Source organism: Amaranthus tricolor, chromosome 14, assembly GCF_026212465.1.
Source record: "Amaranthus tricolor cultivar Red isolate AtriRed21 chromosome 14, ASM2621246v1, whole genome shotgun sequence".
Classification (NCBI taxonomy): domain Eukaryota; kingdom Viridiplantae; phylum Streptophyta; class Magnoliopsida; order Caryophyllales; family Amaranthaceae; genus Amaranthus; species Amaranthus tricolor.
The window spans coordinates 10,100,324-10,126,675 of NC_080060.1; the positions used below are offsets into that span (position 1 = coordinate 10,100,324).

The following is a 26,352-nucleotide window of genomic DNA, read 5'->3' on the forward strand; positions in this document are numbered from 1 at the left end:
AGCTTATTTCCCCCTTTCCCCCTATCTTTTCATGGCATGAAATGCTTCAAAAGCAAGAAGCGCATTATCTGTAATCAATATCTTTGGGATAAACGCACTCTGGTCCACTTAGATGATGTTTCCTAGGAAAACTTTGAGTTTGTTAGCCGTAACTTTAAAGATGATTTTGTAAACAACATTACAACAGCTGATAGGGCGAAATCAGAAATCACGTTCGGCTCATTACACTTTGGCATTAGGGAAATGCATGTTTTATTAATACATAGTAAATCAATATTCCCCCTCCACCAATTTTTTACCAACCCATGACTTCATAACCAATAATGTCCCAAAATTTTTGAAAAAGTAAAGCATGAAACCTATCCATATCTGGCGCTTTTGTTAGGTGCATTTGGAAAAGAGCAGAACGAATCTCTTCACTAGTTGGCTCCTCATTGAGGGACATATTCATCTCCTCGGTCACCACCGTGTTAATATCTTCAAGAGCCTCAGGGAAACTAGAAGGTGAAGTAATAGTAAGAATACTCTTGAAGTAAGCCGCAACCGGCCTTTCAATATCAGTTTTAGATGTTCTCTAGTTCCTATCATCATTCACAATCCCACGAATCAGGTTCCTTTTTCTTCTCGAGCTTGCTTTGTGATGGAAATACTTGGTGTTCTTGTCACCATCTTTTAATTCATTCACTCTCAACCGGAGGTGCCAGTAGGCCTGTTTAGCTCTATGCAACCTACTAAGATCATTAGCAAACTAGTAATTTTAATAAGTTTCATTTGATTGAATTATTCTAAAATAAAAAATATTTGGCAAAAGTGGTTGTAACCATGACACATACAAAATAATTAGTATTTTTTGAATATCAGTTTTGTTACGTCTATAATTTATAATGTTATGATTTATTTCATGTGTTTTACAATTTTATGTTTATTTGTATCGGATATGTAAAATATTAATTTCTTTTTATGTTTGTTACTGATAATACTGTGCACTAATTTATATTGTTATGATTTATTTCATGTGTTTTACAATTTTTTTTTTAATATTTGTCACATGCACGTTAAATATATACTCTCATTGTTCTTTTTTATTCTTCCCATTTACTTTTTGCACAGTTTTCTAAGCAACTTTCGAGCCTCAATATCTTTAAATACGCATTATAAAAAATTATAAAAAATATATAATAAAAAAGTATAAATTAAGACAAATCTAATGAAATCTTACATGAATATATTTTATCATCTATATATCTCTTAAAAATCTTAATCAAACTTCTCTGTCCAAAATAAAATATTCTAAACGGGAAGAACATTAGGAAAATGAAATATCATATTATATTTTATGAAAAATATTGTGTAGTACTCTTTTCGTTTTCATATGTTCTTTCCAAATAAAATATACTTCCTGAATTTTAGTGTGAAGTTTTGACTATGGTTTCTCATCAATCATATTTAAAAACATAATCATGTGGGATTTGATATATTCATCATAATATATATTTTCTAAATATTAATTTTCTAAAATTTTTAAAAACTCATAATTAAAATTATTTAACTTTTAATTTTGTATTGAAATCTGCAAAAAAGTAATAAAAAAAACAAATAAAAATAAAGAGAATAATACAATAAAAAAAACCACTTATTAATATTTCCCCACCCGAAAACAAAAAGGAAAAAAAGTAGAAAATATCAAAGAATAAAAATCAAATTTCAAACAAATTTTAAAACATCCTGAAAAAACCAGGGGCAGTTAGCAACAATGGCGACAACTCCGCAAGGCACCGGAAACAACAACCAGAATAGCAATAATACGACTCCTCCTGATGTTGATGATTTCCATTTTGCTTCCTCTCAACTCCTTTCTGTTCTCGACTCTAAGGACGACGCTTTACAAGGTTCTTTCTATTCTTTTCTTTTTTTCCGTTTCTTTTGATTTACATGGAATAATTACTTCAGCTTTCCTCTCCAATTATCATAATTCAACTGCAAATTATCGTGCTGTTTCAATATACACAATTGATGTGTAGAAATTGAACTCAAGGTTTGTAGAAATTGTTTGGATTAATTCAAAAGAATTTGTAGAAATTTCCTTCAATAATGGCTTCCAATCATGGGTTTTGTATCAAACGGCACACAATTAGGTTTTATACTTTTAGGTCTTAGTACAATGAAGACAAGCAAGGGTTTGGTATTTAAAATTAAAGCAGCCAGTGGACAAAGCATACCTGCAGAGCGATGGTTCGAGAAGGGTCTCACCATAAGAGTGGAATGTAGACAAACCTTATCACGTATTTTTGCAAGAGGCGGTTTCTAATACTTGAACTCCAAACGTTTTAAGGCTCCCTTTTTAAGAATCTGGTATTTGATTGATTAAGTTCTTACAACTTGTTTTTTATGAAGGAAAGTAGTTAGTCTATATGGTGAATAAGAGAGAGAATAATATAATGCAATTTTTATGAGTTATACTTGAATCAACAGGATTAGGAAAATGAAACAGCTCTGCTTTTTAAATGTAGAAATTAGATAGAATTAATGAAGTTTTACATCATCCATTATTTTCTGTTATCACCATTCACTTCAAGTAAAAAATTTATGAGGATACAACTTTTACATGACTTAGTGTTGTTGATGTCCAGATTAGTTTAAGGGTTTTGATGATCTTTTTAAGGTTTTAACATGTGAGGCTTGACATCTTTGGCATTTGTTGTTCTAGTGCTTAAATCAGATCTGATGGATGCGCTTAACAAAGGGATCAAGTCATTAGACGAAGACAATTGGATGTATGAGGGGCCTCGATCTCGAATAAACCTTGTATCTAAGCCAGGTTAGGTTTAGTTTTGATTTGTCATGTTGTGGACTTGTGGTGCAGTGTCTTGAACTGTTAATTATTGTTGGCTGTTATTTGTCTTTGTTTCCTAAATTTTTTATTTTTTTTGTATATTTGCACAACAGCCTTGATAATGATATAATTAGGAGTCACAAAAATATAATGTGATGGTAAGTAATGCTGATACGGGAATGGTTGTTTTTTTATTATCTCTAATTTTGTTCAACAAATTCTCTTGCGATGAAGAATCTGAAGAACTTGAGGATATGATGGATATTGGTATCCAAGCTAGTGGTAGATATTATAAGTTTATGACCCATTTTGTAGTTATTCTTGAAATGATAGCCTTTAGGAGCATGTCTATATAATTTTCTGTATTGTCTTGATTTTGGGCACATCATAAAAAGGTTCTTGTTACTAGGGTCTATTGGCTATGAGGTGTCTTAATGATTGTTGTTTTACAAGAGTGACGGCTTTGGATGGTTGTTGATCATAGGAACAAAATGGATTTAGAAGCGATAATTTAAAATTTGAAGATCTAAATGTAATGGAGTTTGCTCAAACCAAAGGACATACCCTTGGACATTCTTGAGTCACTTCTAAAGTCTTTTCCATAGGAACATTTCAAGACTTAGAGTCTTCAAATTTTCTAAGAACCATCCTTCTTATAGGTTTAATTCATGGATCTTCTTTTATCCCACCTAGCATCCTTTGATGAGTACAAAGAGGGATGACCATAGAGGGTGCCCAAGAACTACAAGCATCAGGAGTTAATAAGAAAATTAGCTTGAAACCTTATTAGACAATGAACACGCATATTATAAAATCATTATATTGAAGCTGTTAGGTCTCAAACAAAGTTCGTTATTCAGGAAACTTTGCATGGGCTTCTTGTAGCATTATGTAAATACTGTAAGGGTGTAGGACTCTAGGGAGTGTGTTTCTAGGAAGACTTATAGAAGACTAAAGTCAATATCTCTTATTAAAGATGTAGAAATTTCTACGTTTGGGATGATGTGTTTTTTTTTCTTTTTTTGATCCAGAATAGTTAGAAAATCCCTACATACAATAGGGGATAGTGAATAAATCCTTCCCATTGGTGGTGAGAGTTTATCCTCCTTCACAAGGGTTAAAGGAAAAATCCTCAACCGTTAGGCTAGCTCATGATTCTCATGTGATATTTTTTAGATATTTTTTAATACTTCCATAAGGAGATTAGAACCTCTAAATTTAGTAGAGTTAGCTTAGAAGCAATAAATACCCCAAGGTGGTGGTTGTACAATCACCTTGTCATAATACCTCATAAATCATTCTTAAGAGCAATACAAGTTAAGCATTCCCACAACTTTTTTACTCTCATTGCTCCCACTAAAATTTTTACTCCACACAATTACACACTTATCCAACAAATGAACTTAGCAAGCTTTGACATGGCTTGTGACAAGATAATGGGAAAGTAACCCACATGCAACAACTTGGGTGGAAGAGTCAGCATGTGACATGGTGCTGTAGTAAAACTCATTCTAAGGATAATCCTTGGATTTGTCAATGTTGGAGGTCAGCTTAATCCTGCACCTTTGACGTGTGTTACATGTTTCCAGATATTTATCATGGTTAGAAAATGGCTTCCCTAGCATCTACATGACTTCCTTTAAATCAATGTTTGGACTACCTTGAGATTCCCATCTACTTATGATGTTTGTAGCTGAAAATAGCATATGAATTTTTTGAACTTTAATTTTTTTGTATCACTTCCTTTGCAATTTAGATTATTGGTTATTTCTAACATACACCGCATCCGCATTACGTGTGGTGCATGCGGCGTTGGCCATCATAATTGCAGAAGAGGGTGGTAGATTCATTAGTTTTTTGTCAACATCCATTTGAAGTCGAAGTGTTTAAAAGTAATTCTCATGGTACATGGGATAGCATTTTTGTGTGAACCAGCTTTTAGTCTCTTAAAAGGATTTTTCCTGTGTTGTGGGATAATGGTATCTAGGGACGGCAACTTAGTCTAAATTCAACCCTAGTCAGACTTGATTCTAGAAAAATAATCAGATTCAAATCCGAGAAAAAGAATTTCGACTCTAAGAATCTGTTTATAATACTCCGACTCTAAGTCAGAGTTGGATCTCAGAATAAATCCGACAATTCGACTTCGAGAAAATTTGTCCTCTGATTCCGACTTGTTCAAATTTTTGTTTTCCTAGTTTATTTCAAACAAATTTGTATTTTGTAGTATTGATTTAAACGGATAAATGTGCCTATTTTGACTATTATTTATGTGTTTTTCATTGGTAGTTGAGTTATTGGTTTTCTTCAATATTGTTTAAACTTTGTTGTGCCTATTCGAAAGACACCATTGTTGCGAGTTTGCTTTTTGTTATTAAGTAAAATTTAGGCGAAACGTAGCATATTTGAGTTATTAAGTTGAATTGGTCGAACTCTATTTATTTATAAGTCGAATTTGGGCAAATCGTAACCTTTTCAAATGACATTGTTTTTATGAATTTACCACTGTTAAAAATTTTGACTTTTTTGAAAAAAGATTTAAAATCCAACTCCGCCGGCCAAGAATCCGAATTAGAGCAAAGTCGGAGGACGTAAAATCCGAGTCTCTGAGTTGGAGGTGGAGGTTAAAAAACACATGACTTTAATCTAGAGCAAAGTCGGAGTATGTATTATTTGAGTCCGATTCGTTGTCATTCCATTGGTATTAATCGAGTAGAGCATTGTTAAGGCAATTACTTTCCTTGTGAAACGTTTTAATCTACCAAGACTGACCTTTTGGTGGTTGTGCCCATATACAGCATAACCTGGCCAATGCAACTTCACCTTATCCTTCGTTGTAGGAACTCTTTAGTACAACTCTTCTTTCCACTGAAAGCCCCTGTTTACGTATCGACACCAACCAAATGGCCTGTCTAAGCCAGTGACTTCTCCAATTCATTGTAATAACGAGTGTCTCCTTAAACTGGGATGATAGTGTTCCATCCAAGCAGCTACAATATATCTGTCTATGAGAAGGTTGTTGATTGAAATTTCCTGAATGTGTTCTTGGAAAGTAGCATCTGCCAAGTCAGCAATTCTTCTGAATTCTTCCAATTTATAAGTCCCATATTGAACTTAAAAGTCATTTCCATTCAATTATGGCAAAATTCAAGCCATTTGGACAGTGGCCACAATGAGATTAAAATGCACCTTACAGTTAATTTTGTTTTTGAGATCTATATCCCTGTTCACAAATCACAACTGGAGAAAACTCAAACCTAAAGTGGATATTGCAATAATAACATCTAGAATGATTTGTTTGGAGATCCAATTTTTTATTCTTTTTTTGTTTGGGTCCGCTTTTAAAAATATTCTGCTTTGTAACCTGCATGATGTATGATCATAGAACTTTTTGAAATAACTAACATTGATGGTAATTGTTAGGTTTGTAATTAAGTCTATAAACCCTTCCCTCCCCATAGTCCATCCTGATCATTGAATTGATGCTCCATGCTTCTGTAATGACTAGTTAGAAACAAAGGGCTTTTTGCTTGTCCATTCTTGATGAAGCCAAAGATTTATATTTATTTGGCTTTGGATTATAATGAAGTAAAATGACTCTAAAATCTTGTGCACTTATTATTTATGCAAAGTCGTAGATGATGAATGTAATTAATGGTTAATCGGAAACCTATTTGTTGTAGTTAAAGGAATGTTTATAGCAATCATACTTTCACTCAACGAACTTTTGGGCATATTGTTAGAGTATTTATTTGTCTCCTGAGATGCAGGTGGTTCCATGGCATTGCGGAACATGAAATCCTAAATACATGGAATTTCAGCTCATCTTGAGTCGAGGTTTCCCTTATAAGTTATTGTTTCCTTTGTATCGTCTTCTGTAGGCAAGCTTCATTTTGAGGCCATTGTCTTGCATATATATCAAAATTCAGAGATGATTCTGTTGGTTGAAGAATCAGGGCTTGAAGACAGATATACATAAAATATATGTACACACACGTTAAATAGTCCGTTTATTGTTTTAACAGTTTTTCAACAAGCAAGGGACAAAATGTTGATGCTGCCCTTTACTTTTGACGACTAATGTCTATGTACACACACGACAAGTTGTGTGTATCAGTTTTCCCTTTTATAACTTTCTTAATGAGATAATTTTATGGTGAGAATATTTGTATTGAGATGTTTTATGTATATTTAGTGTGTTAAAAGTGCTCGTTTACAATTTTAAAGTTATCAATTAGAGATATAGACTAATTATATAAACTTATTTCATGATAAAACAATCTTAACAAGATGAGTTGATTCCCTTTTAGTTGGAATATATTGGATTGGACTTGGAGGACAATAGCTACATGTCTTATTTCAGGCCACGCCAATTTTAGTTGGAAAATATTAGATTTGGCACTTTAGTAATAAATATTTGCTTGTTAGAGGATAAGTATTATAATTAGACTAAAAAAATTGGAAAATGACTACACTAAAGAATTCCATTTCTAGGAAGTTGTACAATAAATTGGACTAATACTAATGGATTGAGCTATAGACTATAGTTAAGACCTCATATAATCTAGCCAGTTTTCTCTTATTTTCTTTCATATAAAGAGAAGGAATTGAGGGAATCGAAAAAACTCTAATCTATCACTCTATATATGATCTTTCATAAAAGTAAAAAGATTTACTCGTTCATCTTTTTCGTACTAGATATGAACAAATCGTCGGACCAAATTATACCACTCATATATAATTCATATTATTGTTACATAAATTTAAAATTGTGGCAATAATATTAGTCCCTTGTCCAGCATCAAGTAGCACTATTTTTTTGTTTAAAGTCCCTCTTAACATAATAAACTTATTCGGTTACTTTTTTAAAAAAAAAAATTTAATTAAAATCTCAAATATTATAATATAGTGTTTGAAAACAAGTATTTCATTTCTAATTATAGATTTTAAGTATGAAATCATAAATGAAAAATTTGAGAATGACAAGGTTTGAATAGTCGTTCTTAAATTCTCAACTTTAACTACTTTAAAAACAATGGTAGAATTTAATCCAAATCTAAATTTGAAAATTTTTTATTTGTCAAACAATAAATTTGAGTCAATTTCAAATTTCCAAATAAAATCATGATTCCCAGATATATCTTAATTGAATGTGTGAAGTAAATTTCACAACTAGAACCAAGAATTTTACTTAGTTTGTAGCTATAAGAGAGTTCTAAACGAAGCGATCCAGAGTTAAACCCTCTAGTTTAATACTCTACTGCTATAGGCTATAGAATACTACTTTCTTAATCCCTTTTAAAAATATTTATCCTCTAACAAGCAAATATAATATAAAAAAGTAGTATAAAAAAGAAAAATTGAAAATGTTGGTTGAGAATAAAATATAGTAGGGATATTTTTTATTTGTAGCAAAATAAAAAGAAAGGACTACAATGAAAGTGGAGCAAGAGGAAGTACTCTATTAGAGTCAAGACTTAGAGCCATAAGTAATAAAAGAAAAGACGGGCTCCTCTAGAGGATGGGAAGTCTGGCATTCACCTAAAGTCTGTACACAATTCCGTGGCCAGTAACTGCTAAACTAATAAATAATAGGACTTTATATTTATATTAAGATAAAAGTACAGGTAAACCATATACACAAACCATACAAAAAGGAGGAAATTGGTTCACAGTTGGAAGCCAGTATGCTACATTCTACAAGGGCAAAAAATTTCGCTGTATTTACATCAAAAGATGGAGCAGAAATGCTGAATCTTCAACTTTCATCATAAGCTAAATGCCTCACTGTTGATTGTACGAATTTATGTATTGATATTAATACATTTGGAAAAATACATTTCACCGATTCGCTAACTCCTAGCCTTCTTTATTTCTTTTGAGAATCCATGACCATAATGTACTTCATAATCCAGGGGCAGTTGCTGAGAATTGCTAGTTCGCCAATTTAATATAAAAAGCATGGAACATGCATCATTAGCCTGACCTTGTATATTTACGCCTGCAACCAACAAAACCAGCTGCATGATGTTAAAAGAAAGCAAAAGCCAAATGACTGAACAGAGATGGTCTTTCATTACTCTAATCCCATTGAGTAGCTTCCACTTAAGCTTCTGCCTATGCAAAACTTGAGAGATTTAATGTACACAACCTAACTCTTACGGTAGCAAAACCATTATTTTTAATTGACCTTTGATACCAAGCATTATTTGCAACCTTACATAAATAAGAAGTGCACATGATCAAATGAGTCATTTTACTATTATAGAAAAGGCTAGAAGATAAGAGATATTTCAGGTTTATAATCTAGGCGTGCTAGATATGCAGATAGTAGCATACCTAGAGCAAACAAAAAGACAAAAGTACTTCCCCAAAGACTCCAACATCTGTCACAAATACTCAACCACCTTGTCCTACTACCAAGTCAGATTATCAGACGTAATGTGTTATTTTTGTAACATTTCGCAGTAAATTGAGAACCGCTTGGAACGCACAACTAATGGATTAGAAAGAAAAACCAAGGTCATATTCACAAGCACAAGTACAGAATGAGTACAACCTGCAGAAATAAAGAAAAGCTAAAGCCTGTACAGATACTAAGTTCTCAAGAGATTACCTTGGATGGTATGAAGCCATAAAACTATACACATAATTGTTTCAAAGTAAAGTGTTATCCGAATTCAAAAGACCCATTTGTTCTGTAAGCTGATCCATTCTTTGATGTTTAGACCACCCATTCTCCAAGGGTTGCACTTCTGTTCCCTCTGTTGAAATATCAATGTTGGGAAAATCTGACTCGTTTCTATCATCAAACGAAATTATATTACGGTCCAGAAACTGTTCCCAGGAGGCATCATCAAGTAAAGCATCAATATCAGGAGGAGACAACTTGTCAATGTCAATTGAACTTGTCCCCTCTAAAGGAACAGATGACAGATCCATGAATTCATTATCTCCAGTCTCATCTAACATAAAATTTCCACCGGGAATATTAACAGAGTTCTGGACAAGGTCAGGCAGAGCAGGAATCTCTGGTATGACAGCAGTTGTCTGGGGAAGAGAAACAGAAGATATGGATTCTGGAGTTACCAGTCCACTTATTTCTGAAAGCTCTGGGATAGGCAGATTTTCAGCACGGGTAATCACAGGAGACGATTCTATCTCAGACACAACAGCATCACGACTAACAGCAGCAATGTTTGCAGCTGAGGTTGAATAAGCTGGAACAGAAGTAGGTGACACCTCTTGCAAAGTAACTCCTGATACCCGGCTTGCAGGCGTTTCATTGTCCAGTGCACTAGTCGATGATGAATCCCCCGAGTAGAAATCACCTGAATTGCTATTGAAATTCGCATTCATTTCCCTTAGTTGATGGAGCATTGCATGAGTAGAATCTTTCCCCAAGGGTTGGTACTTCACAATCTGCCCATCAGGAAGGGTCGAGTTTTCACTCTCAGAAACACCATCCTGCTTAAGTCTTCGTTTCTTATTAGCATCAGATATGCACCTGTTGCTCTCAGTTTGCTGCTGTACAAACTGAGCCAAGAATCCAGGACTTTGAACTGCTTTTGCCAAGAATGACATCATTTGTTGTTGGCGCTGCTCCATTCCCTGCAGGCGCTGTACCATAGTTTGCAACTGATTATCAGTCGTCTGCTGCTGCTGTCTCAGTCTAACAAGTTCTTGCATAAGCACATTCTTGTCCCTTTTAAGCCTCTCCACCTCTTCCTCTAGCCCAAATTTGCCTACCTCAACACAAGCTCCTACAGAGGAAGTCTGTTGAGGTGCTTGTTGTTGATGCTGATTGCCATGTCCAGGAGCAGGCTTTCGGCGAGTAATGCTCTTAAGCAGGTGTTTCTGACCCCTCAAGAACCCCTCATTGGCAAATTCCCAGCGGTCTGGATCCACCTTTCTAAAGCCCTGAAAACCAAGTAAAATAAAAAAAACATCTTCTGGGAAGTACTACAACAATAACAAATTACAAACTCAGAAAAATAGAGGAACAAGGAACCAAAAAGAATATTTTGTTACGGGCTACCATTGTTCACAATTCACACTAAAGGAATGCTACCAATATCAATATCGATGAAGACTTTAATCAAATGACTCGGGCAATTGCCTAGGGAGGCCTATGCATACTACCCCTCTTGATTCAACGCCATACTCCGGGATGGAGTACTCTTTCCTTGTTAAGACATAAAAATTGCAGTTTTGAGAATACTAGTGATAAACTCTTTTTGTTAGTTGCCTCGATTTCGTTTTTGAGGATGGATTGGTTAAAGAAGTATCAGGCTAAAATCCGTTGTGCTAAACAGAGAATTACCTTTAAAGGCCCTAAGGGAAATAAACTAACCTACCAAGAAACTACTTTCGAGCCACCAAAGACCAAGCTTATCTCCGCCTTAAATCTCCAGACCCATTTTAGGAAAGGCTACCCCGTATATTTGTGCTATGTAAAGGACACAAGCATGAAAGAGGACGAGTTAGGAGAGATACCTATAGTTAAGGAGTTTGTTGATGTGTTCCCAAATGAGATTCCAGAGATGCCACCTGTGAGAGAGTTAGACTTCAAGATTGACTTAGTTCCGAGAACAGGACCCATTTCAAAGGCACCTTATAGGATCGCACCTGCCGAGTTACAAGAGTTGAAGGTACAACTTGAGGATTTGTTGGGTAAATGATATATAAGACCAAGTGTATCACCTTGGGGAGCCCCAGTATTATTTGTTAGGAAGAAAGATGGAACATTGAGACTATGTATTGATTATACGGATTTAAATAGTGTGACGGTGAAAAATAAGTATCCACTTCCTAGAATTGAGGATCTATTCGATCACTTAGGGGTGCAGAAGTATTTTCAAAGATTGATTTGAGATCAAGTTACCATCAATTACGAATTGCAGAAGAGGATATAGCCAAAACAGCTTTTCGAACGAGGTATGGCCATTATGAGTTCACATTCATGCCCTTTGGACTCACTAATGCGCCTGCTGTCTTTATGGACCTTATGAATAGGACTTTTCAGCCTTATTTGGATAAGTTTGTAGTTGTTTTTATTGATGATATTTTAGTATACTCTATGAATCGAGAAGAGCATGAGGCTCATTTGAGGAAAGTTTTAGAGATTTTAAGAGAGAATAAGTTGTATGCCAAGTTTTCAAAATGTGAATTCTGGTTGGAAAAGGTAGCATTTTTGGGGCATGTAATTACAAAGGATGGAGTAATGGTAGATCCCTCGAAGGTTCAAGCAGTAATGAACTGGTCTACACCCACTAATGTGACAGAAGTGAGAATTTTCTTAGGCCTAGCCAGATACTATAGGAGATTTGTGAAAAATTTCTCGAGAATCGCTCAACCTATCACTAATTTGATGAATAAGACCATTAAGTTTCAATGGGATGAAAAGTGTGAAGCGTCATTCCAAGAGTTGAAATCAAGGCTTGCCTCTGCTCCTGTGCTGACCTTACCGAATGAAAGTGGAGAATATGAGGTTTATACAGACGCATCTAAGAATGCACTAGGTTGTGTGTTGATGCAAGATGGGAAAGTAGTAGCATATGCTTCACGACAACTTAAGCCGCATGAGAAGAATTACCCCACACATGACTTAGAATTGGGAGCTGTAGTCTTTGCATTGAAAATTTGGAGACATTATTTATTTGGAGTAAAGTGCAAGATTTATACTGATCACAAGAGTTTGAGGTTCTTGTACACTCAAAAGGAGTTGAATATGAGACAAAGACGATGGTTACAACTCATTAAGGATTATGATCTGGATTTGAAGTATTGTGAGGGAAACGCAAACAAAGTAGTTGATGCTCTGAGTAGGAAGTCAAGTCATACAATGAATGCATTAATTTTAGCAGATGAGTTGTGTGAAGAGATTCGTAGAATGAACTTAGAAGTGGTAGAGTATGGATATGTGGGTGCTCAATTGAATGGAATGACGATTGAATCTGAAATTTTTGAGGAAATTAGAATGAAGCAAGTTACGGATAACTGGTTGACTAAATTGAAGAAGTTGAAGGAGGATGGTCAAGCACCTGAGTTCGAAAGTGATGAAAATGGCGTAATGAAGTATAAAGGAAGATGGTGCATATCGCATGACGAGGAACTTAAGACTAAGATTATGACTGAAGCCGATAATTCGCCATACTCAATACATCCTGGTGGTGATAAGATGTACAAGGATCTTAAGAAGAACTTTTGGTGGCCGAACATGAAGCGTGAAGTTGTAGGCTTTGTGGCGAAGTGTCTAACGTGTCAAAAGGTGAAAATCCAACATATGAAGCCGGAGGGAAAATTGCAACCATTAGAAGTACCTGGATGGAAATAAGAGTCGATTTCAATGGTCTTTGTAGTAGGATTGCCAAAGTCAAAAACAGGAAAGAATGCCATATGGGTGATAGTGGATCGATTAACAAAAACAGCAAGGTTTATAGCTATGAAGAATACTTGGACAATGCAACAGATGGCAGACGCGTATTTTCAAGAGGTAGTGAGATTGCATGGTGTGCCTAAGGATATTGTATCAGATAGAGATTCGAGATTTTTGTCCAAATTTCGGAAGATGCTACAAGAAGCAGTGGGCACGATACTAAAGTTCAGTACTGCATTTCATCCAGCAACAGATGGTCAAACAGAGAGAACGATTCAGACTCTTGAGGATTTGTTAAGAGCATGTGTTATGGATTTTGGTGGATCTTGGGAGGAAAATTTGACGTATGTAGAGTTTTCTTACAATAATAGTTTTCATTCTAGCATAGGAATGGCACCTTACGAAGCCCTATATGGGAGAAAGTGTAGGAGTCCTATATGTTGGAATGATGTTAATGAGTCATTGGGATTAGGACCAGACATGATTGAGGAGACTACAAAGAAAGTAAGAATGATCCAAGAAAGTATGAAGGGAGCGCAAGATCGTCAGAAGTCGTATGCAGACAAAAAGAGGAGGGCATTAGAGTTTGAAGTGGATGAAAAAGTTTTGCTCAAAGTGTCACCAACCAAGGGTGTCATGAGATTTGGTAGGAAGGGTAAATTGAGTCCTCGTTTTATAGGTCCTTATGAAGTATTGGAACGAATTGGGGAAGTAGCCTATAGATTAGCCCTACCTATGAACCTAGCTAAAGTCCACAATGTTTTCCATGTATCCCAACTCCGAAAATATGTCCATGACCCTTCCCATATCATACAACCTGAAACCATTGAACTTGATGAAACCCTTACCTTTGAAGAAAAACCAATAAAAATCCTTGATACCAAAACAAGATGTAACCGAAACAAGGAAATTAAGTTGGTCAAGATATTATGGACGAACCAGCAAACCGAAGAAGCTACATGAGTAACCGAAGTTGACATGAGAAAGCGATACCCCGAACTTTTCGAACAGGTACGTTGAGTTTCGAGGACGAAACTTTTTAAAATAGGGGGGGTGATGCGAGTCTACCAAACCGTCCAATTTTCTTTTAAAACTTCAGTAGTTAACTTTAAGTTCGAGGACGAACTTTTGTTTTAAAGAGGAGTGCATGTAACATCCGTTTTTTTTTTTTAAATATAATAATAATAATAAATAAATAAATAAATTTCAGAAATTTTAAAAATAATAATAATAAAAAAAACTCCCCATTAACAAATAACTTCCCACCTCTCCCTCTAAATCTTATAACTAACCTCACTTACCTATTATAAATTAAACCAATTACCCTTAATTCATTCACATTATTACTCACATTTTCTTTTTTTCTCCTACAAACTACTTCATCTTCCAATTGCTTAAAATTCAGTCAAGAAAACGCAAGATTTCGATATTAAAGACAGCGGATTCGTAGACAGAGATTATTAGGAGCGAACGTTGTCTAGGATCGCGTGACAAGGTAATTCTCAATGTCCATCTAATTAGGACTATCTCGTTAGTATTATGTGCTAAGTGATAATTAATGTGTTTAAATGGGTGCATGATTTGATATGACATTATTTTGTATGATATTATGTTTTATATATTCTCAAATTATATTTTGTCAAACTTGAATTTATAATTACTATTTTGATAAAATTTATATTTTTTTTATTTATATAACGAAATTAGATACGGTTTAATTTGAAAGAGAAATACTTATAATATTATTATTTTGATGAAAGTTATATTATTATCTTAATAATAATTTTAAATGCGATTGAATTTGGGAGAAAAATATATTTTTCTTGGGAAAACCTATGATCAAAAAATAAAATGTATAATGTATGTTTGATTATATGTTTGTGTGCTCGCGACTAATTATTAAAATATTTTAAATCACGTAAAGTGTAACATGAGGGAAATGAAGCTCTTATATTTGTTGTGATCCAAGTATAAGGGTGATGGACAGGTTGTCCTGTTTGGTTAGTATAACTGCCGACAGGTAGTATTATTTCTGATACTTGATACGATGTTTGATCTTCTTTCTATTTGTTGTGATCCAAGTAGAAGGAGTGTGCACACTAGGGTTCCCTGAGACTACTCTGCTGGCCTTGAATTATTTGGGGTGACGACCTCTTGATGAAGTAGGTATAGGGGTAAAGCCTCGGCCTACTGGCGTTCTCGTTCCCTCAAATTAAAAAATTTGATTATGTGTTTGTCATTATTAAATATCAACTTAATAAATTGGTTTATGTGATATAATATATATTGTTTTCTCAAATTGTTTTTCTTTTAAACTCAGCTAATAATTATTTTCTAAAATATTTTTCAATTTGATTATATTTTATTTTTTAAATCATTTTCAAACTTAATCGTTTTACGGGATGGAGTTGAAATTACTATATTTCCTGATTTTGGGAGATTTTCCCTTATTTTTCTTGCATTCTTATGTTGCAGGTTATTGATTGCGTGGGAATCGTGGAGTGAGAATCACCTAGAAACATAGCTTTTGTTAGAGTCGTATTTCAGTTTAAATTTTACCTTAAGTTGTTTAAATTTTATATGGATATAGATTGCGTTTCAGTCTTCTCTTATGTTGTAAGACCCTTAATTGGATTTAAAGTTATTAAGTTATTTCTTAGTCGTTAAGCCTTACATTTATTTTATTAGAAATAGATGTGGCGGTAACACTCCCATGAGTAGGTTTTGGCTTGTTTTTCATTAAAGGTGTTTTCAAAAGTCCGACCTATTCTGAGGGTGTTACATAGGGCACTAGAATGGCAACTCTATAAAAGGTTCCTCAGCCACGTTATAACTTCCACTTCTACGCATTCATTGTCACATGTTTTAGCCCCTCATTCATCCAATCACGACATGGACTTCAACAAAAGAGAGGGATAAGATATTTAGTGAAAATTTAACAAAAAGCTGTTCGAGTCCACCATAATTTCAAGGAGCTCAGGTGAATTATAGACACCGATACAAATTGATGGTAAAAACAGTCAACTATAGGCAAACCAAAACCAGTTCTAGCTTTTTCACCATTCATATTTCCAAATTTCAATTTTCAATAAAAATATTTTGTTAACTATATTTGTGCCTAAAATTACCAAGTGAACCAATGCTAACAAATTTTGACCAAAATTTTGTCAAGTTAGCTGTTTTGACTATCTGCTAGACCATTTCATATTCTAATCGCAATTGCACTTGATCTAACCTTCTAAACCCCAATCAAAACAAGTAATTCTACATATCAACAATTCATAACAAGAGAATTTGAAACAGAAAAACATCAAATTAACAAAAATCATCCAAAAATGAACTCCCACCGTCTCAAACGAGCTGCTACATATTCATCAAATAAACCGTCCCAAATTAATTGCAACACTTTCTTCTACAGTTAAATTTCACTCCCATCTATTAAACCTTTAAAAAAATTTCATGACATTCACACAATACATATATTTCAATTAATCTTATTTAGGGGCCGTTTGGTTCGCACAAGGGAATCGGAATGGAATCAGGAAAGGGAATGAAGGAGAAAGAAATGGATTCCCCTAATTTAGCCTAGTTGTTTGGTTGTGTTCAGGAAACGGAATGAACTGCTGAATGATTCCCTTTGTGACTGTTTGGTTCAAGCTAAGGAATCAAAATTTGATTTTTTAAATTCTTTTATATTTTCTCCAAAAATAAGTAGTTGTTATATGATAAACTTGAAAAAATTATTTTTTGAAAAAACATAACTCTAAATAATAACAACGTAGCTCGATTAATTACATATAATGACTTGTTTGTAGATCAAAATACATACGAAAAGTGTTCTAGTCCTTTTCAAAATCATTCATGGAACCACAACATTAGATCTAAGCATTACTATTTCCTCCAAGAAGACTCTTAACATAATCACTTTTCAAAGCGTCGGGACACTTTGAAAATATGAGGAGCTTGTTTGGTTGTGAGGTTAGAATGTTAGCCACTTCAAAAACTTGGTTAGGAGTTACACCTTCTAAATTAAAAGATAGTAGTTCCTCTAACACTTTCTCAGTCTGTTCAACTACTTTTTGCTCACGATCATCAGTGCGGGCCATCACATTTGCCATAGTTGAAAGATGAACATTCATGTCTTTCATGAATGCTTGTAAGCTAGCCAACTCATTAGAACTACCTTCACCAGCATTTCCTCTCTTACTTCTTTTATTAGAAGTTTTTTCAGTTTTCATTTTTTTAGCAGGAGGAGAAGTAACAGTTTGAGTGGCATTACCACTAGCATCAATTCCCTCATCATCACTTGAATCAAGTGTAACTTGTGGAGGGGCAACGTTTTGCAAATTCTGTATTGCTTCAACATAATCTTCAGCTGGTTTTCCGGTAGCGTAATCCTTGCCGTAAACATTCATTAGTTCATGAAAGTGCGGAAATGAAACTCCAAACAGGTTTTTGCAATTCGGATGATTCTGAACCAAACATTCAAATGTACAACATCATCAAAAAATCTCAAACATAATTGAACCATACTGTTCAAAGTAAACAATGTCAAATGTACAAAGGTTGGCATACCTTGCAATACTCGTCATAAACAGCCCGATCTACAGAAATCATTTTTTTTTCATCATCCCAGACGAATCCACTTGTATTTAACATTTGAGAAATAGCCCTAAACTTGGCTACAAGTGTCTTAAGTCGAGAATCAATGTGTGGCAGAGCCTTCAAACCACAACCAGGAAGAGCCTTACCTATGAGCTCCTCTAAGCGAACCATGTAGCCGCTTCTAAATCCATTTTCACACCTCCAGTGAGGATCAACAGCTAACTCTGACAAGGCTTCCACAAGAGCCTTATCTTCTTGGGCAGTCCAAAATCGTTTGTTTTTTCCCCTTCCACCTCCACTAGCACTACTTTCATCCATCCTCTATAACATTCAATACAAATAAACAAAATTGAACTATACTGATCATAGTAAACAAAATTGCATGTATATAAAAATGGAATGAACCAACAAATATTCAATACAAGAAATAAACATACAAGTCTGAAAATCAAATACAAGAAATGGAGGTTTTAAATAAAAATGAATAACATCACAAAGTAAGTCTGCGTTGTCTAGCCCTCCAATCATTGAACATATGTTGGGCCATTGTATTTCGGAAATTCGTCCATGGATCGGTTACAGCAATGGAGGTTATGTACTCCACATCATCTTCCTCATTAACATCACCATCATTATCATCACCATCATTATCATCACTATCATTTTCCTCAAACAAGTCCTCATCATCAAATTCTGCAAGCATGTATCTCTTTACCAAATTATGTAATAAAGCACAAGCAAGTACAATTCGACCATGTGTTTGTAAACTAAACCAAGAAGGACTTCTAAGAATCCCCCATCTTCCCTTGAGTAATCCAAAGCATCTCTCAATCACATTTCTAGCTTTTGCATGCCTTAAGTTGAAATATTCTTCGGCGGTTTGGGGTTGTCGGGGGCCATTATTCCATTCTCTAAGATGATAAAGATGCCCTCTATAGGGTGCAAGGAATCCTTCTCCATTAGTATATCCTCCATCACATAGATAATAACAACCTTGACAAATTAAAAAAAAAATATTACTCTCTTACTAAGTTAATCTCAAATAAAATCTAGTACGTCAATCAAATTACCTTTTGGAACTTTCAACCCATTAGGCCTAGAAATAGCATCTCGAAGAATCCGACCATCGTGTGCCGACCCCTCCCAACCAGGTAAGACATATATAAATTCCATCTCGGGTGAACATACTCCTAATACATTCATAGCAAGGGTACCTTTTCTAGTCCGATATTTGGATCGCTCATCACAAGGAACATTCACTAGAATCATTGTACCATCAAGGGCACCTAATGAATTCTACAAAACAAACAATATCACTTTACAATATGTAATAGTATCTCCATTTTATCTCAAATTAAAGTGTTGGTTTTTATTTACCTTGAAATATTTCCATCTTTCATCGTTGCAATCCTCTTGTATTGGTGTTGGTTTCTTAAGAAGAATATCATGTAACTTTAAGATTGCTAACAAACAAGCATGAAATTGTCTACTAATAGTTTCACCACTTCTATAAAAATGTGCACCCATCATTCTATTTTTCTTATGGTGAGCTAATGTGTATAAGAAACCCGCAACCATCTCTTCCAAACATGTGTTTCTTGTTTCATTTAATCCACCAATATCTCTAACCATCTCTAAAAGAACACCAAATGTGTATCGATTTATACGAAGATAGTTCCTACACAAAGTGTCACTTTCTCTAATCATTCTATTCAAGTTGTGCAATCTCATTTTTCTCCTAGTTTTTTTATCAAGCTTAACATAATGGGAATCGTATATAGTTTTTCTCATCGAGTACAACATCAAATGTAGCAACACAACACAATTAATCATAGTAATTATGAACCGAATACAATCCCAATTTCTCTTCCTTTTCAAAGAAGTACCAATGCTAGCCATTTTCTGTACAAATGAACATCAATAAGAACATCAAAGAATTACCAAGCACCTTGTTTCCATGTATTCTTGAAAACCAAACAAACAAACAAACAATGATACATAATCAAGTTTCTAAAATCCCAATTTTTAATCATACTAAAACAACATCAATAATCCCAATTTCTAAAATCCCAAGTTTCTAAAACAACATCAATTTGGATATCAACAATCAACAAGATTCAACAATCAACAGCAACACGATATAGTTAATGATACAGCAACAAGATTCATCAATTTAATCATACACCAATACTGCTTCAACAATCAACACCATACAAGATTCAAACATCAATTTAAATGGGAAATCAACAAGCATCAACAAGCATCAACACAGTGAACTCAAATTTGGTTTCAACAGCAACAAGATTCAAGCAACTGAAAACGAAGATTCAACTTTTAATGGAACAATACTGTTAATGAAAACGAAGATTCAAGCAACAAGATTCAAGCAACTGAAAACGAAGATTCAACTGTTAATGGAACAACACTGTTAATGAAAACGAAGAATCAAGCAACAAGATTCAAGCAACAGCATCAATAGCTAAATCTAAAACGAACGATTTCAACAGCATCAACAACATCAATGGAACTCAAATGGGAAAACGAACGAAGGAGCAGAAAACGAAATCTAAAACCTAAAATTGGAGATTCCGTTAATGGAGAAAGAAGAAAAAGCAACAAAAAAGCAAACGAAAACAGCAGCAGAAATCTAAAAAAGGAGAAAGAAGAAAAAGGAAGACTCACCTGTTAATGGAGATTCCGTTAATGGAGGCGCAGCAGCAGCAGCAAGGAGGCGCGAGGAGGGAGGCGCGAGGAAGGAGGCAGCAGCAGCAGTAGGGAGGCGAGGAAGGAAGCAGGAGCTGAATGGGGAAGGGAATGGAATGGGAAAGTGGAGGGGGAGGTGGGGAATGGGGATTACGTGATTTAGGTTAACCAAAACCTAAAATTGGGTAAACGGAATGATTCAAAATGCGAACCAAACAACATCAAAGGGAATGGGGTATTTTCATTCCCTTTCCCTTTCCTTAATACCCCAACCAAACGCCCCCTTAGTGCATTGAAACAATCTAAGGCAGCATAAAACCCAATTAAGTAACTAACTTAAGATGGAAAAATTACTATCAAAGAGAGGAAGATAAAGCATACATAGGTGTTAAGCTGACGAACAAAGCTGGAGAAGTTATTATGCTTGAAATACTTGGGTAAAAGATCACGAGCAAACTCAGGAGGATTCCAAACAACGAAGCTGTTATTGGTAGTACTCCATGAAACTACAGAATCAGTAGCTGGATCATCCACCATGTCGTAAGTTTTACACAAAAATGGGGGCGGCCCATTGACGTTAGACATCGGAGTTGGCGCATTTCCGCCGGAAATAGTGGCGGTTGAAGAAGACTCCATAGATTTGGTAGATTAAAGGAGAAGGTGTGAATAACTTTAGGCCTTAGGGTTTTGGTGGAAAGACGGACATTGAAGGGGGTGGAAGTTGGAACCCTAAGAGAGTGGAGAGAGAAAGAGTGTATTTAAATATTTGTTTAAATGACGGAGGTGATGATGGGGCGGGATGAGTTTTTGGCTCCCTTTCACGGGGGTTTGCCCCCTGCCAGCCTTCCTTTTTTTTTTTCCTTCTTTTTTCTAAAAAAAATTAGTATAATACTCATGGTTATAGGCTATAGCTGTTCAAAAGTGACCCAACTCAAAAATTCGATCCGAAATCGAAAGTAAACCGACTCAAAAATATATTTTTTTTAGGTTTATGGAACCGATATTACCCGACCCGAAGCTATACCAGAACCGGTTGGCAACCGAAAATGGGAAAACTGAACTCGAGCTGTAATCGATTTTTCTAACAAACACATAAACGTTAACCGAGATTATCCAAACCTAATAATGACCGACCCGAATCATGCTCGAGACCGAACTCGATCCGGCTAAAACCGACTTAACCCGAACGAAGTTTAGATCGAACTACTGTAAATCTAAACCAATTTTTAAAATAGAATTATGATCGACTCATATTCAATCATCTTATTAGTTATTTTATAAATACATGGTTTCATATATTTAGAGTTAATAATCAATAGTCAATCTTTATTTAACTACTTTTAATCGAATTAGATAAAAATTGATAGAACTTTATAATTTTAATTTCTGGTCAAACAAGTAAAAGTAACAATGTAATAATGATCACTAATTGATTTGCATTTTCACTATATTGATTTAAGTAAATGAACCTTATCATCAATTAAAAAATGACTAATAATTTAATCTGATACTGAGTCAATCAATAGTAATTAGTGATTTGCAATTCGTAGCCGAATTCTACTTGAAAAAAACCCGAACCCAATCTGTACCCGGTAAAATCGAACCAATTATTAACCGATGACAACCCGAGACCGATTGAAACTCGACAAAAACTTCAACCGACACCGAACTGATGCTAATCCGATAGTTCGAATAACCGATCTTCAACCGAACCGTGATTAACCGACCCGACCCGAGTGTGACCCGTTGCAACACGCATTTGTAATATAACCGATCCGAAATACAATCGAATTGAATGATACCCGTCCAAAATCGACCCGATCACCCGAATGAACACCTCTGCTCATAGTATAATAAAGTACTTCCTTCGTTATAAAATACTCGCTAGATAATGGTTTTGAAATTATTTATCGTTTAAGTTTATTTTATATACTATGGCTAATGTGTAAGAAAAAATATAGTCAAGTGAGATCTTATTTGAATCATCTATTTGCATACTTTCATAATATTAATTTTTTATAATTTTTGATGTGTATAATTCAATATATAAATAATCAAAATAACACACGAGATTGCATAAAAATTCAAATATAATAGGTATAATGGGACGGAGGAAGTATGTATATTAATGATTTTATTTCCTAAGGTTCGTAATCTATATTAATGCTTTCATGTGAGAATTTTGAGAAATTAAAATTAGAACATTTTTTAAAAATAGTTAGAAACCACCCAGTAACAGTAATTTTTTTATAAAAAAGTATCTAGATAAATTTTTTTCTTAAAAATTAAAAGTACTTAAAAAGACATGTATTTTCTCTATAAAAGCATACATGTTAATAGAATTCATCAAATACTTTATCAGTATGGTCATTTGTAAAACTGGTGTTGTAAGTTTGCTTCTAGAAACACATTTGAAATTGGTAATATCACGGTTGTAGGCCAAGCAAGTATCACTTTTTAAGAAAGTTTATGAATTTGAGTCTCACTTAACTTACTCCTTTATTAAGCTTATCTTGTTAGTTATTGGGAATTAAAAGTCAAATTAAAAACACGATGTTATTAGAGTAGAAAACTAGGGGAATTTAGTAGTTGTTAAAAATAAAAAATAATTGTAAAGTGATAATGAGAGAGAAATAGAAGCATTAGTCTAGGAAAATAAGTTAATTATATTAGACTTTTCATTATCTTTTTCCGAATGAAGTGACAGTCTATCTCGATGTACTTGGTTCTATCATAAAGGTCGAGATTTTGAGTTATTTGTAGTGTAGAGTCATAGGCTTGACTTGTTGCACACCTAATTCTTTAAGCAAGCGTACAAGCCAAGTTATTTTTGAAGAGGCAGCGACCATGTCTCTATATTCAACCTATAAAAATGATTTTGACGTAGTCCCTTACTTCTTGGACTTCCAACAAATTAGGGAGGAATCAAGGAGGATGAGATAAACGGTGGTAGAATGTCTTGAGTCAATCCAAGAGCCCCAGTCAGAGTCATAATATAGTTGAAGAGTGATTTCGTCAGCATCATAGAGTAATATACTCTGACTAATCGTGGAATGCACATAATTTAGGGTGTAGAGGAGAGCTTAGTAATGCAATTTGGTAGGAGATTGCATGAATTGGCTAATAATTTCTGTTGTGTAGGCTAAGTCTGGGCGAGTATTGATTAGGAAGTTAGCTTTCCTACTAAAAATCTGTATAAATTGTGTTGGAAAGAGGAGAAGGATCTTTGTAAAATTTAATGTTGAAGGGTAAAGGTGTGACGGTATTGTTGAAGCACTACATGCGTAACGGCCAATATTGTGATACAACTTAATTATAGTACTAATTAAGTTGGAAAGTGTCTGCAGTTATTTATGATGTATAATGTAATTTTGGGGACAAAAATATTTTAAGTTGGGGAGAATGAAACGACTATAATTTCGATACAACTTAATTATAATACTAATTAAGTTAAGTTGGGATTCGAGTTAAGTTAATGCGAGTAATATTATTTTGGAGATGATAATTGGTTTTTTTTACTTATTTTGACACGTATTTAAAGTTTTATTCATTTATTTTTTTTTATTTTAAAGTGACATTTAAATAGAGTAAAATTTTGAGACTATTTTATTTTATTTACAATATTTATTTAGTGAAACGTATTTCGTAAACTAAGACCAAAGATAAAAATTGGGTATTATTTATGAGATTTTCGGCTTGGAGTGTTAAAGGACACTAAAACTTCTCTACATCTTACATAGACACATCATGATGTATGTGTCATTTGCCTAAACTCCCTTGTTAGAAGTGAAGAAATTAGTTTTATTTCAATGCTCACTGAATTCATCAATTTGGTTTTTTTATCATTTTTGTTCTCCAACCTTTTTCTATTTCTTTCTATTTACAAAATTAAGAAACATGATCAAGATCATTTCTTTTTAGTCCATGCCATTTCATTTATCACATTTCTATAGCATCTTTATTCTTATGTTAAGGAAAAGCAAAGTTCATCTTATTTTATAAAAGTCATATTTCATCCCTTTTGTTTATGGTTAATTTCAAATAACTACTATCCTTTTCTGGATTTTGGTTATAAAATAAGATTTGTAGAGCTTCGAGTCGTGGTTGTGTGGCCACTTGAATCACCTCGATACGAGTTTGTATGAGAAATTTATGCTAAAAATACTAACAGTGTATCCTTAAAAACCGAGTTGGAAGTTACGAAAATTGATAATTAATTGTTTAAGTCTGGAGTTCAATTGGGTATTCTATTAATACAATGTTTAGGGTTCTTTATTAGGTATTTGTGTTTGTTCAAGTGAATTGGGGTTCAATTGATGATTAGGTTAGCATCAAGTTGTGTAACAGCCCGGTTTAAGTGACCCGGAAAATCATATGAAAACATGATGCCGGTTCACAAACGGACACAAAAAAAAAATTTCATTTTTCACTCGGATCGTCAACGTTCCAACGGTAAAGGAATATGGTCAACGCAGGAAACAACGCCAAACAAAGAAAACAAGTCAGCGGAAGTCTTTACATACAACTCGAGAACCTACCGGCCTCTAGACTAGCTAAAAAGTTGTACGAAACAAAAGAAAAACGTCAAAATCTTTCGTTACATAAACCGAGTTATTTCGACTCATAAACTTATTACAAAATATAACTTAGTCTTGATGTTTACGAGTTCTAAGCCGAGTCCTCACTCCAGCCCCCACCTGCAGTCAACCTATTGCACGTCGTTTGACAACACGTAGCAGGTTCCAAAGAACAACCAATACACGTCAGAGACTTCATACATATATCAAACAGGTTGAAAACAAGCATTGTGTTTATCCTAGCATGCATAGGCTCTAATATATATTCATTATTCAATAATTCCAACTTGTAACGTTGCCCGTCCTGTTCGGGTCGTTCAAGTATAAACCATTCACTTTTAGATAATTCCAACTTGTAATGTTGCCCGTCCTGTTCGGGTCGTTCAAGTATAAATTCAAATATTTTTGGAGGAATACACTTGGGAGAGCTAATCCCAAGGCAACCACCGACCTAAGACGTTGCCCGTCCTGTTCGGGTCGTCAAAGGCTAAAGTATGCATACCCCCATGGTGACCGTAATGATCCAAAACTGCCATGGGAACAATAATTATAATAATCCAAACCAGAACGTTAACCCTTTTGGGTAACATAACCAAACGTCAACCCCTTTGGGTGACAAACACATAAATTGTCAATGTTTGATTAATTCCTTTCAAATTATTTGAGTGTCTAATCCTTATGTGATTTACAAAGCCTTGATTAGAAATGAAACAACACTACTTGCACAACCACATAAACAGTATGGTCTAAGTGTGTACCTTTAAGCACTGCAACCAAACAACGTTTAAGCACGATAAGAATTTCGCCCTCTTATGAATCGAGGTCCTAAATAACATACACACAAAACGGTCATGTATTAGAACGTGTTTACACATTTAATCCACTCCATACTACTAAGATATTACTAAGACTTGATAATTTTTTAATGCTTTCATCCAATTTCCAAAGATTCCAAATTTAATTTCTGACCAGAAACTTTATTGGCCATTTTGGACAGTTCAGAAAATTCAAATTAAAAATCCAACTTCACCACTGCGTCCTGAATGCATCAATTACCTTGGGTACCAAATTACATAATTTCTAACACCCAATTACTATTTTTAATTATTTCAAGCGTTTAACGAGTTTTTTTTAACACATCGGATACATAAACCAATAACGGAAACGACTAACGTTTTTCCGAATCGGCACCAATACCGAGACAGCAGCTGCTGTCCGGAACTCCCATTACGTTATTATTGTTGCTATTATTATTT

The 26,352-nt window shown here is 34.4% G+C and overlaps 4 protein-coding genes across 7 annotated transcripts in view; 1 reads left to right on the top strand and 3 right to left on the bottom strand.

Annotated features, from left to right (window-relative positions):
- Positions 1-26,352, bottom strand: part of LOC130799624 (uncharacterized) — a 417,568-nt gene that overhangs the window by 68,417 nt on the left and 322,799 nt on the right. The window lies entirely within an intron of this gene.
- Positions 1,615-15,711, top strand: LOC130799627 (protein SAMBA). Of its 3 annotated transcripts, none has more exons than XM_057662782.1 (3): positions 1,615-1,889; positions 2,708-2,818; positions 15,687-15,711. In XM_057662782.1, the coding sequence occupies exons 1-3, from the start codon at positions 1,754-1,756 to the stop codon at positions 15,692-15,694; spliced, it is 255 nt and encodes an 84-aa protein (XP_057518765.1). In that variant the 5' UTR covers positions 1,615-1,753; the 3' UTR covers positions 15,695-15,711. The 3 variants fall into 3 exon arrangements, with proteins under 3 accessions (XP_057518765.1, XP_057518763.1, XP_057518764.1); XM_057662780.1 differs by lacking the exon at positions 15,687-15,711 and adding an exon at positions 6,715-7,075; XM_057662781.1 differs by lacking the exon at positions 15,687-15,711 and adding an exon at positions 6,604-7,072.
- LOC130799614 (heat shock factor protein HSF8-like) lies at positions 8,039-21,372 on the bottom strand. 2 transcript variants are annotated; one of them, XM_057662768.1, is made up of 5 exons: positions 20,901-21,037; positions 20,499-20,821; positions 19,194-19,718; positions 18,887-19,112; positions 18,177-18,809 (listed from the first exon to the last, which is right to left on the bottom strand). In XM_057662768.1, the coding sequence occupies exons 3-5, from the start codon at positions 19,713-19,715 to the stop codon at positions 18,307-18,309; spliced, it is 1,251 nt and encodes a 416-aa protein (XP_057518751.1). In that variant the 5' UTR covers positions 19,716-19,718; positions 20,499-20,821; positions 20,901-21,037; the 3' UTR covers positions 18,177-18,306. The 2 variants fall into 2 exon arrangements, with proteins under 2 accessions (XP_057518750.1, XP_057518751.1); XM_057662767.1 differs by lacking the exons at positions 18,177-18,809; positions 18,887-19,112; positions 19,194-19,718; positions 20,499-20,821 and adding exons at positions 8,039-8,834; positions 9,450-10,753 and having other exon boundaries at positions 20,901-21,372.
- On the bottom strand, positions 16,739-18,137 carry LOC130799622 (uncharacterized). The gene is made up of 2 exons (XM_057662775.1): positions 17,787-18,137; positions 16,739-17,683 (listed from the first exon to the last, which is right to left on the bottom strand). The coding sequence occupies exons 1-2, from the start codon at positions 18,132-18,134 to the stop codon at positions 17,093-17,095; spliced, it is 939 nt and encodes a 312-aa protein (XP_057518758.1). The 5' UTR covers positions 18,135-18,137; the 3' UTR covers positions 16,739-17,092.

What these genes read in the sequence shown, in the direction of transcription:
- LOC130799622 (XM_057662775.1), bottom strand. Translation starts at nt 18,134, where the DNA reads ATGGATGAAAGTAGTGCTAGTGGAGGTGGAAGGGGAAAAAACAAACGA. An exon ending in TTTATGACGAGTATTGCAAG is followed by an intron (nt 17,684 to 17,786) that starts GTATGCCAACCT and finishes TGTTTGGTTCAG; the next exon opens with AATCATCCGAATTGCAAAAA.
- LOC130799627 (XM_057662780.1), top strand. Translation starts at nt 1,754, where the DNA reads ATGGCGACAACTCCGCAAGGCACCGGAAACAACAACCAGAATAGCAAT. An exon ending in TAAGGACGACGCTTTACAAG is followed by an intron (nt 1,890 to 2,707) that starts GTTCTTTCTATT and finishes TTGTTGTTCTAG; the next exon opens with TGCTTAAATCAGATCTGATG. An exon ending in AAACCTTGTATCTAAGCCAG is followed by an intron (nt 2,819 to 6,714) that starts GTTAGGTTTAGT and finishes CGTCTTCTGTAG; the next exon opens with GCAAGCTTCATTTTGAGGCC.
- LOC130799614 (XM_057662767.1), bottom strand. Translation starts at nt 21,155, where the DNA reads ATGGAGTCTTCTTCAACCGCCACTATTTCCGGCGGAAATGCGCCAACT. An exon ending in TTCGTCAGCTTAACACCTAT is followed by an intron (nt 10,754 to 20,900) that starts GTATGCTTTATC and finishes CTTGGTTTTCAG; the next exon opens with GGCTTTAGAAAGGTGGATCC.